The sequence below is a fragment of the Takifugu rubripes genome, chromosome 19 (genome assembly GCF_901000725.2).
Source record: "Takifugu rubripes chromosome 19, fTakRub1.2, whole genome shotgun sequence".
Lineage (NCBI taxonomy): Eukaryota > Metazoa > Chordata > Actinopteri > Tetraodontiformes > Tetraodontidae > Takifugu > Takifugu rubripes.
The window spans coordinates 15,855,551-15,869,499 of NC_042303.1; the positions used below are offsets into that span (position 1 = coordinate 15,855,551).

The 13,949-nt window shown below is 44.2% G+C and overlaps 1 protein-coding gene across 2 annotated transcripts in view; it reads left to right on the forward strand.

Annotated features, from left to right (window-relative positions):
- The window catches only part of cpne5b (copine Vb), a 58,961-nt gene that overhangs the window by 18,671 nt on the left and 26,341 nt on the right, over positions 1-13,949 (forward strand). Inside the window, exons 5-7 of one of the 2 annotated variants that reach the window (XM_029827056.1) lie at positions 255-294; positions 967-981; positions 1,969-2,045. In XM_029827056.1, the coding sequence (XP_029682916.1) occupies positions 255-294; positions 967-981; positions 1,969-2,045 (132 nt within the window). The remainder of the gene's footprint in view (positions 1-254; positions 295-966; positions 982-1,968; positions 2,046-13,949) is intronic. The other variant, XM_003973608.2, reaches the window with a different exon arrangement.

Sequence of the window (13,949 nt, forward strand, 5' to 3'; positions counted from 1 at the left end):
ATCTGTCGTCTCATCAGACGTTCAATCTCAGCGCACCGCTTCTTTCTCCCTCGTATTCATAGATTTATATTCAAATGCAAATCAGGTGACTCACACCGCTGATTTTTATGGCAGAGAAGGGGTCGACTCAAAAATGCTCTGTCAACATGCAGAAACACCGTATAAAGATACATGTTGTCAGAATGCTCCTGAAGAGCGACGTAGCTTTTGAAGGGAGTTTTTGGCTTCTCTGACGTCCTGTTGTCTTCTCGCAGGTACGATGTGGACTCCAAAAGCCCAGATCTGTCCAAACATGTGAGTTCACGCACTCTCCTGGGAATTCTGCTGGCATGGATGGCTTTGAACATAGACGACAGCATAAACCAGCGCACTCTTTTTAATGATTTGTGTTTTATCAGAGGTCCCCCGGTGCTCGTTTAAATGTTGAATGTTTGTGTTTTGGGTTGGTCTAAGTGATTTAGTGTTGATGTTAAAAGCAAACCTTTTACTCTGGGCAAAAAAATCATCCTAATACGGGTTTATTTCCCCCCCCCCTCCCCTTTTTGTGGGGTTGTTTTACAGTTTCTGTATGTTTTCATAGCTGCGCTGACAGTAAATCTGCCGTTTCAACCTCTTTACATCTGAAATTAAAGAATGTAAAAAAGATTAGCAAAGCTTTCCCTTGTAATCTTCCTTTATTCAACTATCAGCAGGTCTTTTTGGCCTGTGGCTGCTTTTGGTGACAATAAATGTAAACCTGTAATCACATCTGGTGGTTAATGGAGCTATTTGGATGAGAAAGGTTTGCTTTTTTTTATCATAGCGTGACATATGTGTGGTTTCACCTTTAACCACTGACCCTGAAAATGGCGACACAGTCGTGTTCCAGTCGTACTGTTAGCTGTGTTTCAGTGTTTTGAGTATATGACGTTCTCTGTTGTTGTCACTGTCACTGCCGTTGCTGCTGCTGCTCGACTTTTGTGGAAGCCCGCAGAACTCAATGTAGGTCCCGGTATCACTCTCGCATCTGACACTGCATGGCTGATGCACACGAACGATCCTTTTCCCTGGAGGAAGAATGGTGTCGGCGGTCAGAAAAGAGACCCCGTCGGCCGGCCCGCCTGTTCTTCACAGTCGCAGCATTGAAATGAAGCTCTAGAGGCTGTCATGTCTTTCAGTTGTCTCTGTAATCGATGGTGGTGGGATGAAAATCGAGAATATCTGGGCAACATTTGCCAGATCAAGTCGAGTCTGAAATTCCGGATTCGGTTTCTTGGTTCCCCCATTGATGTGAATCCGAGGAAGACATCAGAGGGAATATTCTGGCCCGTTCCGTCACGATTTTTTACTGGGTGATACTGAGAGACATGAAGCTGCGTGAAAAGGTTTCAACACTGGAGAGTAGAGACTCATCTTTCTTGACTTGATCACGTCACTCTGAATCCATCTTCTCCCATTGTTTTCCGTTCTTTTCAATCGACTTAGCGAGCGCAGTAGTTCCCAACAGGGAGGTACCAGCTGGTGACATCTGATCTGCTCTGAGTGGGCTGGTAAACAAGCCTTCTGTTTTTTTTCAACCACTCAAAATGAATTCATCTCCCTCAGTAAAAGTAAATCAGACATATTAATTAAAAGCCTTGTTGGATTTGGTGCCACCTTGTGGACTAGACTCCGCATTGCAACACACCTGCGCTGCGCTGATGTATGTGTGAAGGTAAAAATAAGGGGAAATGGGACTGAGCCTGTTGGGAACTGCTACATTAATCTAGGATGAGCATCCATACGTGACCTCGGTGGTCCCAGTATGGCAACATCTTCAACAATAACTGCTTTGCATTTTACGCCAGAACTTCATTTATGAAGCAGAAAGAATGAGCCTTAATCGTTCAAATTATGCGCATTATTAGAAGTGAGACATTTCTTTATCTCAGCTCAGAGTTTGCAGGAGAATTTCTAAACTGTCTTCCCCCTTTTTTTTGTTGGTTCCAGGACTTTTTGGGTCAGACTTTCTGCACTCTCGGGGAGATTGTGGGGTCGCCAGCCAGCCGACTGGAAAAACCACTCGGGTAAGTAAAGACAAATTTCCGCCCTTCTGCGCCGAGTACAGGGGAGTGAAGACAGAACAGATGCTCGTCCATCCTCCTTATTGCGGATACACACTTGCACCACACCAGCACTGCAGACCAGTCGGGGTGAACAGTCCACCCCGGCGTCAGGACAACCTGAACCTTCTGACTCCACGGCTGTTAAGTGATTATGAAGTGGACGACTGTGCTCAGATGGAGCTGCGCTCTGGCGCCACACGGCGAAGCCTCCAGCATCCACGACACTCTGCTGGTGTGGGTCCACCCGCAAAGAGTTAAACTGAATGCGAGTGAGGGGGAGGGAGACAGAAAAAGACTCTGATCAGACAATAGAGTTCGAGGAAGCGAGAGGGAGCGAGCACATCCTACGGATGTTTTCAACACGTAATTATTGTCATTAGAAAAGGGTGTAGCGTGGTCCAGAATTACCCAAATTACTGCTTGTCTCATCAGTTTGTGCTCTTGAACCGGGGAAAAAATCTGCTTTTCTCCAATATCTTTCCATGCACACTGCACACGCACGCTCATCATCATCAGCATCATCAGCATCATCATGAACAGTCTAGGGAACTGTAATTAAAGGCATTTAAATGCAACAACAGTTGAAATTAGGTGGTGTAATGATGAAACAGAGTCATGCATATAGTTACATCTGATTTTACACCAGTGCATCGATCAACACTGGAGACTTTGATGTGGTGAAAATCGTTCTGCACTGACTGATTACTTATTCAGCTGAACACACCTGACTTATTCTACCTACAAGCCTTCTTCTTCTTCTCTGATTGCTTCTATCCTGTTTCAATCTGGTGGCACTGAAGGGTAACGCCACAGCGTGGTCACGCTGTTGACAACAATTGCCAGGTTGTCCCCCACGCTGAGACGGTCAATTTGGGAGTTGACAACCACCAATTGTCCCTCACAGGTGGATCAACCCGAAACAGGTCTGACAGACATAGAACAGCAGACAGAGGCAGAGAAAGTATCAAGTAGTCAGAATTTATGATCAGTCCAAGTTTATATCATGGTGGTCTTGCACTCTCTCTCTCCCTTACACACACACACACATACACCACACACACACACACACACACACACACACACACACACACACACACACACACACACATATACACACTTTATCTAGTTTTGTCTGAAGAATACTTTCTCCTGGCCTCTAATATAACCACTTTGTAATCAGTCTTATTTAAAGAGCATATGAACACACATGATTCTTTATTCATGTTCCGTGCTCTCCTTTCTCATGTTAATTGTAATGGCTTTAATCTTCCTGAAATGATTGTGAGTTTAATTAGGTAGCAGCTGCTTTCATTTGGAAAAAAGGCCTAAAGGAAGCAAGAAAGAATCGCTGACATCAGAGCAAGTGGAGGCGGCGGAGGAACTCGAGACAAACTGTTTTTCTCAGACGAGCAGAACAGCGCTAGCAGGACTAGGAATAAAACAATAGGAAGGAGACAGGTGTCATTGAAACTGAGGAGGACCGGAGCACCTGAACACGTTAGCCTGTGTTCATGAGCTCACACTCTGACCACTGTTTATTGTAGATTACAGCAGAAAGAACATTGAACACTTGCCTGAACCAGGTAAGAAAAGCAGCAAAGTTCAAGAATAAATAAGTCTGATATTTAATATTCTCCTCATTTTTTACATTTGTGCAGGATATTCACAGCCTGAACCTTTTTCCAGACTAGGATTTTGTGTTTCTGATGGGTACAGTTTGCTTTTTTAATCTTTATACAAACACAGTTAATCGACAAGGAAACCACCATGTCACACCAGCAAGATCAGATTGTCTTTATGTGTCACCATCCTCCAGCAAAGCCTGTCTGCCTGCCAGCCAGAGGAAATCTTACTCACCCTGACTAATTGAATTTATTCCTCAGATTAAAAACAGCCAATAAACCAACTTTGATTTGACGTGTAAAATCAGATCATTTTACGTTTATGAACCGTGACTGTTTCATGTTATAGCACAGCTAAAATGTCAGCTCACTTGTCCACGGAACAGATTCTCCTCCACACAAAGCACAGATTGAATAAAAGATCAGATTGTGTTTCATCACTGCTCAGGAGAAGGCTTCTGGGTGGCGGCTCATAGTGGGCTGAGTCATAATTAATGTTTTTCCTGTGCTGCTATGAAAACGAGGGTGACATTTTACTCAGCGCACATCCAGTGGCTGCTGTCTGATGTTGTCCCAGGTCTAATATGCTTTATGTGGATTATTTTATATAATTATTTTATAATATCTGGCCTTCTCACCTGGTGTCATTGCAATCAAACAAATGAAAACCAGTCAAGTTCTACTGGTTACAGACACCAACGGGTCTTTTATAAAGCTCCTTTTGATGATTCTTGATATTTATTATGAACTATTAGATCACATGAGCATTCCTTTTTTTGGGAAATTTTGGTTGTTTTATGTGTTTACAGAAGAAATAAAGGAAAATAACACAGAGAGGATGGAGTCACTAAACAAACAGGCAGTATCTAGCTTCATGGGCACCATCTTTGCCAATTCAACAGTCTCTCAGAGGAAATGATGGTGTTTGTTAATCATCATCTGACCAGGCGTCCACCAGAGGGACAGTCAGAGCGTAAATAAGGCCTGCCAATCAAAATAGCTGCCTTGTTGACTCTGTTAGATGGCACACACAGATTTATACCCGTCCACATCCAAGCATGCGTAACACTTCAGTGCTAAGCTGGCACAGTTGTTTGTTTATCTAGTTTTGACATTTATTATTTATTACTGGCTCATACAGTATTGATATGTGTCTTCAAGTGCATAAAATCAGTTAAAGACACGTTAAAGGTGGTGCATGGCGGTTCAGAACAATGAGCTATAACTCCAGTTATCCAAGAGTGTGTGCAGCTGGTTGTATACGGGTCAAACTACACGTTGTCCCTTAAATAAGAATTTCACTATCGAGGTTGCAAAGACTTATTGTCTTCAGCTATTCTGCCTTTTTCATTAATTAGGTCATCATAGTTTACGTTTAGACATCATTTCCTGGAATTTTCAAAATAAAACACCCAATGTCAGTTACAATTAGTCACACCCACACATACACACAGACACAGACACACACAGACTCACACATACACACATAAAATTGATTTTCAAAGATCGCCGCACGGCTGCAGAACCCCACAGAGGAGTGAAGTTCTGGAGGAACTCTTTACTGCTGTCAGGGAGACGCTGGGAGGGGATGCGTTTGACCACGCTTGGCCTTTCAGACTTCTGTTATTCTCTCGACTTCAGCGAAGGTTTCCAGAGCGCGGTAGCGCGATTAAATGAAATCAGTTGTGAACGTAAACGGAGGCATGTGCGCAGACAGGAGATCAAGATAAACCGGGTCTGTCGGCGGAGCCCCCAGCAGGCAGGCCTCAGGATGGAGGTATTGTGGGATATATCTGCGCCTTTGATCATTTCTGAAATGGAACAGCAGCGATTTGCATCGATTTACTATCTTTGTGAGCTGTTTTATGAATTATTTTCAAAGTTCACAGATGTTTTGGCCTCCTATAACAACTGTCTCTGAACATGCTGCTGCCCAGTGGTGAACTGGTCACTACAAAAGCCTCACCAGCAGATACTCTATTTGATTTGATTCTATAATATTTTAGTTGAATGGACTTTCCAGTCTCATTCTACTAATAAATTAAGCAGCAATATAGAAGTCTTTCATATCCAGCTTAAATAACACCTGCCTCTTTCCTCCCCCTTTAATAGTCAAGGAGTGATGGAATAAGTGCCACAGAAGAATCCTATTGGGCAGATTATTTCTGGCAGTTTCAGTTGTTAGAACTTCTAATCCAAGCTCAGAAAAATTGGCCTCACATAGTTTTACACTCCTGCCTCACAGTCTCCTCTAAAATCCTGAAATCCCACCGCTAAATGCAGCAGGACAGTCACACCTTTGGACGGCTGAAATGTGGGCTGCTGCAGATCATTTGCCAATGTTTCACCTTGTAAGATACCTGAGAGGGCACGGATGAACGCCGGTCATGCTTCTGCTTCAGTCACTTCTTCTATACATGGATGAGCTCAAACCTTTTTCTGTTTTGCCTGTGAACCAGATTTAGAGGGCTGGTTACAGGTTGACAGACCCACAGTGTAGCGTCTCGCTGTTCTTCTTGGCCTGTTTTTCAGGCAACGCTGCACTAATTCATATTGACACTTGCATGTGAGTGCCCCCCCCCCACTGTACTTTTCTGAGGAACCCTGCTAGGTAGCTCGGGCTTATGGTGCTCACGAGCACCCCGCTGCTGTATTTTTGGGGAAGAAGACCTCTGATCCGCTTACCCACCTGAACTCCCGCAGCTGTAAAATCCTGATCTTCTTTTCAGGTCGGGTACATCCCCCTGACTTTGTCCGTTTCTTTATTTCACACGCTTCTTTCCGCCCTTCCTCTCCTTCCTCCCCCTCACTTCATATCTCATGAGGCGACACATCTTTCCGCCTCCAGATTTAGCCGACGGAGGCTTTGAATGTGTCTGACTGTGTCTCGTCAGCCCTCACTATCGTATACGGATGCAGATGCACGCGGAGCCTGGAGGTCAGAAGATGTCGCAGCCGACGGAGCTGCATTCAAAAGTGAGCTATTATAGCCTGTTTGCACTCAAGAAGACGTAAAAAATATAAAGGTCAATACATCTGATGCGCTAATGTCGTTAGACGTACCATATTTGTCCATCAGTCTAAACTTAGAACTAATCTAATAGCCGCTGCTATCATGGAACCCTGGGACAGTGATAGTTCTTTAAATTGTAAATAATGAGCAGTGACAAACGCACAGGCAGAGAGATCCATTGCAGAGCAACCACCAGTGACATCAGGGAAATTCGCTTATATGCAACATGGCCGACAGGTGCCGGGTGTCGGTGTGTTCGAGGTAGAGGGAAACGTATCTGGTGGTGGGAAATAAGGTTGTTTCTGAGCCCCACATGTGCAATTATCTGAAAATGAAAGAGACACGGTGGAGGGAGAAAATTAGATATATGAATATTGAGCTGAAAGAGCAGAGGAACCAGAGGTAATGGCAGCTCTCCTTGGGTTCAGGTCGCGGCACACTGAGCCGGTCTAGAAACCCGTCATTAGGCTAAGAGAGCGGTGAGGAAAACTATCAACTGGAGTGAAGAGAGAAGCTCCGACCAAAGCGTTTATTTACAACAGACAACAATCTTAACAAACAGTGAAAAGTGGCTAAATGAATGTTTCTCACTTAAAACTAGATGCTGCATGATGACATCATTGGACACACTTGAAACCTCAATAAATGCGCAAACTAACAAATTTACAGATCCCACAACACCGTTGCGGAGATATACACATATAAAAATGTATCGATTTCTATATTTAAAAGTTATTTTGCTCCAATAATGCCCCCATACTGCACACAAACACACACACACACACACACACACACGCACACACACACACGCACACACACACACACACACACACACACACACACACATCTTTGGATATCAATCCTCTGGCCTCTAATGGAGGTCTGCTGGAACGCCAGACTGATAAAGCTGTCACCCTGCCTCCCTTACTGCTTCCCTCTTTCTCTAACACAGACCGATATATCAAGCCTCTCCAATGGCAACACAAAGAGACGTCTGCCGGCTAATATGTGCGCAGAAGGACACACGCGTAACACACAAACTCATCAGAGACATCAGATTTGTGTTCGGCCTTTCAGAGCGCCTATTCATAGCTCCCAAACACGATTCATTCACCTCTCTGTCTTTTTTTTATTCTGTTGTATATCGCTCCCTCACCTCTATATCTCCCTCACACACACACGCACACATACACACACTCTTGACTCCTTCCCAGATTAGAAAGCATTCCATTGGAGCCACCGGAACGGCATTGTCCCCCGGGGAAGCCTGCACAGTGGCCTGGGTTACTGTCATAAGACTAATATCAGTTTTGAGCAGCTGGTTTCCTTCAAGAGAGAGATCATACAATAAATATGATGAAGACTTATTTCCTTCGGGGGATGTTGGTGGTCAGAAAAGAGTTATGGCCAGGACTGTAATTACTTTTCGACGGGGCACAGCCTCTTTCTACAGTGTCTTTCTTTGTGTGTGGCTGCCTGTCTGCCTTCCAGCAGCTGTATAATAAATACTGCTGCTGATAGACTTTAGTTTCAATGTAAATGAGCAAAAAAAGTCACAAGTTATTACATAATTTGTATGAGCTATTACACTGTTAATACCACAGTATAATTTGGGAGGGGTTGTAGCACAGCTGTGCCATTTAATGTATTTATAACATAATTTTTTTAAAACAAACTTGCTATAAAAATGTAAGACAAATAGCTGTTTGAGTCTGCAGCCACATGTGCAACTTAATCAGTTTGAAATAGTTGCGCCTGATCAGCAATTAATCAGGGTGAAGCATTCAAAGTGGATTCATTGGAGCCATTTTTAATCTTCCTGCACAGAGAAGCATCCTGGCCAGATGCTTCCATCATCTCAGCTGTATTTCTTGCCCCACAGTCTCTAAGATCCCTGCATTCTCGACCAATCAAAGAGTCCAAAAATCTGAATTCTTCCTGTGACTTCAGTCTTTTGGTCACAACTCAAACACACGTTTAAACCTCCCCGTCTCAAACCCACTACTGCAATCCTAAACCCGGTCTCATACTGGAACATGGGCACCATGGAGCCTATCCCAGCAGTCTCGGGTGCTAGCTCTGTCCCCTCAAGGTTCTTAGTTTGATCCCAGGCTCGGCGTCTTAGGTCGGGAAGTGTTCTCCTCATTTCTGTGGAGGATTGCTCAGGTTTCCTCCCACATTACAAACACACACACATCAAGCTGCTAAGGCCAAATCACATTTTAACAAAAGAGGTTCAGCCCCCACAAGCATGGTCCCATTTAGAGAGCTATACTGTACGTACCTGCAGGTTTAAAAAGTGCTCGGTCCACAGCTCTTTTTTCATCCGCAACATCATTTGAAACACATTTAAAATAAGATTTATCCTGGGAAAACTCAGTCATAATTGTCACCTTGTGTCTAATATATTGGAGCAAGGCTCATTCGTCTGTCTGCAGGCAACCGTTGACTACGGTTGCCTCTCCGAGAGCGAGCCGTCTGTTAAAAAAAAGAACCTTTTTTTATCATTGTGGTTCCAATTGGAACTATCCATCAACCCGACAGAGGAGGTTTCCTGCACTAAATTAACAAGGCTGTGAATACAATTGACTGTTTTATTAAGTTACGTTGTACTCAGACGTACAGAGAAACTGAACCACTTCAAGCAAGAATTAATGTATGAAAGTTATTTTAGACCTGGAAATTTAACACAGCTGTCAGAGAAAAACCAAGCCGTGCAAACTTTGCTGTCAGTATTGGTGTGTTAAATACCAATGGTGTTATTGTGCTGTTTCCAAGGAAGAATAGGGGGGTTGTTTCATCTGGTCAGTAAGAGGTCAGATAAAACAAGTGATGCTAACTGTCAAGTAGTTTTGGTGTTCCCTGCAATTTGCCCTCACTTTAAATAGGCTTACTTTACTTTACTTAATAATAATTACATTTCCTTTTATTTGTTTTTACTTTTAAAGTTTAAACCATAGATGAAATGTCATATTTATCACAAGCATACTATGAGCAAGCATCTATTTCTCAGATGACGTGGGAGGAAGAGCAGAGGAAACTGATGAGAGGCACTCTAACCCTCAGCTCCTCGGCAGTGTGAAGCTGAGGTGATCGTCATCTGCAGCCGCCACTGCTGCCGCCTCCGACCGTTTCCTGACTTTACAGGGAAGCTCTTCGCTCCGTCCCTCTTCCGTGTGATTAATGCCGTCGTCTCTGTTGGCCGCTGTAATAAAGTCAAATGAGGTCTTGAGTGGCTGAGGCTGTGCAGAGGCGTCTGTGGGTAATAGGAGAGGGGCATGTCTCAGATGACTGCCTTTGTCAGCTCGTTGTCCTTAAGGCGGTGAAATCGTGTGTTATTGTAACTTTCAGTTGGTGAAGTCAGTAATTGTGCTGGAGACGTGCTGCTTCAGTGCACGCTGTCCTGCGTTTGGGTGCCCGTGTTTGCCGACGAACCAAAGGGAAAGAACAATTTATCCTTCATTTTTCACTGCATAAAATGCACAATTGTGTAAAACGCTGCATAAAACAACAAAATGGCTGTCTGCTGCACTCTTTGTCAAGAGTTGCTTTGCTAATTCCCAAATGCTGCATTCCATCAGTTACTTACTGCTTGTTGCATATGCTAATTATAAGTGAATTTAAAGTAAATCCTTGCGGTAATTCCTTTTCAGTTCATTAGTCCGAATGGGGGTAAATGAGATGAAAACAGGGATGGCCAAGACTTTGCTAATTGGTGTCATCGCTGTCTCACTCTGCATCACCAGGAGAAGAGAAGGAAATGGCATTTATGAGCAAACATACTCTCTATTTGCATTACAGGCTTTCCCTTAATAGGAAAACCCCCGCACACCTTGACTTTTGCTAGCTCGGCCACCCTGCCCTTTGACTTATTTGATTTGACAACCTTTTGTCCTTCTTCCTCCTCCTAATGACCGCCGAGTTCTGCAGTCTGGTTTGTACAGGGCGAATCGATGGAGGGCTATTCTTTCTTTAGAAAACACTGGTAGAGTGCTCCTCTGGAGGTGATCCAGCACACGTTCACATTGTAGAAGCCTGATAGCGCACGGTGGCACTTTGATCAGATGCAGCCACATTCTTACAAGTGTATTTAAGCCTTTTAAGGGAAACTATCCTGATAGCCATGCTCCGCATATATTTTAATCTAAATGGTGTAAGATAACATGTGTTGGTCAGGAAACAATGACTTTGTCCATTGAGATGCTTTCAAAACACTGTAAATTATTAATAAGACAGTTTGGGTTTGAATTCATCATCCTCAGAAAGTTCTTCCTAATGACACGAGCAGTGCCCAGACTTTCTCCTCTGGCATCAGGAGGAGATTTAAAGTTTTCATTTCCAGCATCCTCGTGAGCAGCTGGGATGAAATTTGTGCCGCACTATGATATAGTGTAAACATTTTGGTTTATAGTTTTATGGCGCATAAGGCACAATTACAGTATATCATGCTGATATGTTAAAACAAGCATGGTGGACGTAAGTAGGTTATCAGCCTGGTGTCGCCATTTAGCATCACTCGCCTTTACAGGCAGACAGAGATGTGAAATCATGGCTGAAGGCTATTTTAGACCTGAAAAAGTGTGACAGATTGTCATTTCTACTGTAGATTCCACCCAGTTCCGCCCTCCACCCTGTGAGCAGGGCCTTCCTGTCCCCTTAGGTGTGTTGTACTAGCATTGCAGAATTTGCCCTGGTATTTTAGACCGTGGTAAACTGAGAGTAACGGAAATATTGCACATAGTGAATCTTAGAGGAGTCAAGAGGGTGAAAAAGAGGCCAGATGATAAATGGAAATTAGAAACTTCCATTTGAAAGTCTCCGGTAGAAATAATGATCAAAATCTATTCCAGACGAGTTGGAGGTCTAATTCATAGAGTGGGAAATCACAGGAGATTTGAATCATGTCTGAATTCAGGTGGTTGTGTACATCACTATCGATGACGCACATGTGGTCTCCTCTGGATTGCCACCGATAATGTGATCCTTAATTTCCGCATAAATGATGAATCACGTCACACAGTCATTTGAATGAGGCAATTAGGAGATGGCAATCTGCTGTCCGCCCCCCCTCAAACCTCTGCGCCTGTGTGCACGTGCAGGTAAATGAATTTGCCGGCAGAACAGAGGATTGGCAGATGGCAGCAGCGACCCAAGACTCTGGACCTACATGAAAAAGGGTCGTGTTTGATGTACGCTGAGCAGACACTCCAAAGATGACAGCCTGATTTGGGACACGCCAGCCTTTTATCACATGGCTAGAAGGTCGAGTCTGTAGAACACATCGTGTGCACGTCTTAGATTTAAAGTGTTTTGAAATATAAATGAGGTCTATTTGGATTCTGGAAGGAAAGTGGGTTTTTTTCCTCCTTCAGTAGTTAAAGAGTTTTGCTCTTTTCTGCCATATTTCTCCTTAAAGTTAGTTAATCTATTCACAGATGCGTGGATGTTTTTGCTTTGATCTTGACTCTCTGAAGATTACTGTAATTACTGAATCCCACCACCATTACCCACGTGGTCTGGAAATATATCTACGGACCTGTTTATGCTAGGATCTCTTCGATGATTAAATACTCTTATTAGCAATAATACATCAGTGTTTCATGGTTTGTGCACGTGTGTGCGTGCGTGCGCACCACCTTTGTTGACTGTTGGAGATTCAAAAGCACGTCTGTGTGTGCTCTGCGGCTCTTTGAAGCATTTTGTTAATGGATAAGCTATATTATGCATGCACCACTGTGACTCCTCTCAGACAAAGAAATAGAAATTTTCTCATTTTGGTCCTTCTGCGGGAGAGCGCAGAGTCGCATCCTTGATAGACAAACATGTCGTCTGCAATCGGAATCCACAGAAGAGCAGCTGTGGGTCTGAACGCTGCTGAAATTAAATGGAGATTCTTTGTTTTGAAAGACTGCAACAGCTTATTCACCAGACATGTGATTCTTCCATTTCGACCATTTCTTGGTAACTGAAAAGGAGCCCTGACCACCTCCACCTCCTGCACCACCCGCACCTCCTCCACCTCCTCCAACACCACTATCACGACCACCTGCACCACAACCACCACCTCTACAACCACCACCTCCACCACAACATCACCATCACCATCACCTCCATCTCCACCTCCTCCACCATCATCTCCACCTCCGCCTCCACCATCCTCACCACCTCCACCACCTCCACCATCACCTCCACCTCCTCCACCACCATCTCCACCTCCTCCACCATCATCTCCACCTCCGCCTCCACCATCCTCACCACCTCCACCACCTCCACCTCCTCCACCATCACCACCACCACCTCCTCCACCATCATCTCCACCTCCTCCACCATCATCTCCACCTCCACCTCCTCCACCATCACCTCCACCTCCTCCACCACCATCTCCACCTCCTCCACCATCATCTCCACCTCCGCCTCCACCATCCTCACCACCTCCACCACCTCCACCTCCTCCACCATCACCACCACCACCTCCTCCACCATCATCTCCACCTCCGCCTCCACCATCCTCACCACCTCCTCCTCCACCACCACCACCACCACCACCACCTCCACCACCTCCACCTGGTGGTCAGATTCACCCTTTTCCACCCGAGTGTGAGCTCACTAGTGAAGCATTAAAAATAAGTTTACTCGGCCCTTCTTGTGTCTTCACAGACAATTACTCATGTGTGCCGTGACTGATGATAACAGACTGACTTTTTCTATTTGCAAGTTTTCTTGAGGGACCTTTTGTAAAAGGTTAATTACTTTTTTTATTGTCTGTATTATGGAGCTCGCTCCTGAGAAGATCTTTGTGTCACTAGTTTTTCATTTTCCACTCTGCTTCATTGTTCATATTAATCCTGAACATTGTCAACTGTGCGAAACACGTGTAATAAATTTCCATTCTACTGCAAAATATGAAGAGTTATTTAAGCTTATAAATTTTTCAGCTGATTTACAAAGTACTGCACTTTTGCAGTGGATCTCTATTTTGCTCTCGAGGTCAAACTTGCAGCACAAACAACTTCTGAGGTGGTTTGTAGGAACAGCAATCTGGAGGTTTTTCATCCTTACTGCTCTCACATAAGGTTATGAAATTCCAACTGCAGCCTGGGTGGCATCATGTGCTGCTCTTAATGTAAATGAGCAAAAATTGAGATTCATTCACGGCACACCCTCTTTCCCCACTGACGGGCGGATCAAATTCAACAAGAAAACAGATGTTGTACTCTGTGTTGGTCATCA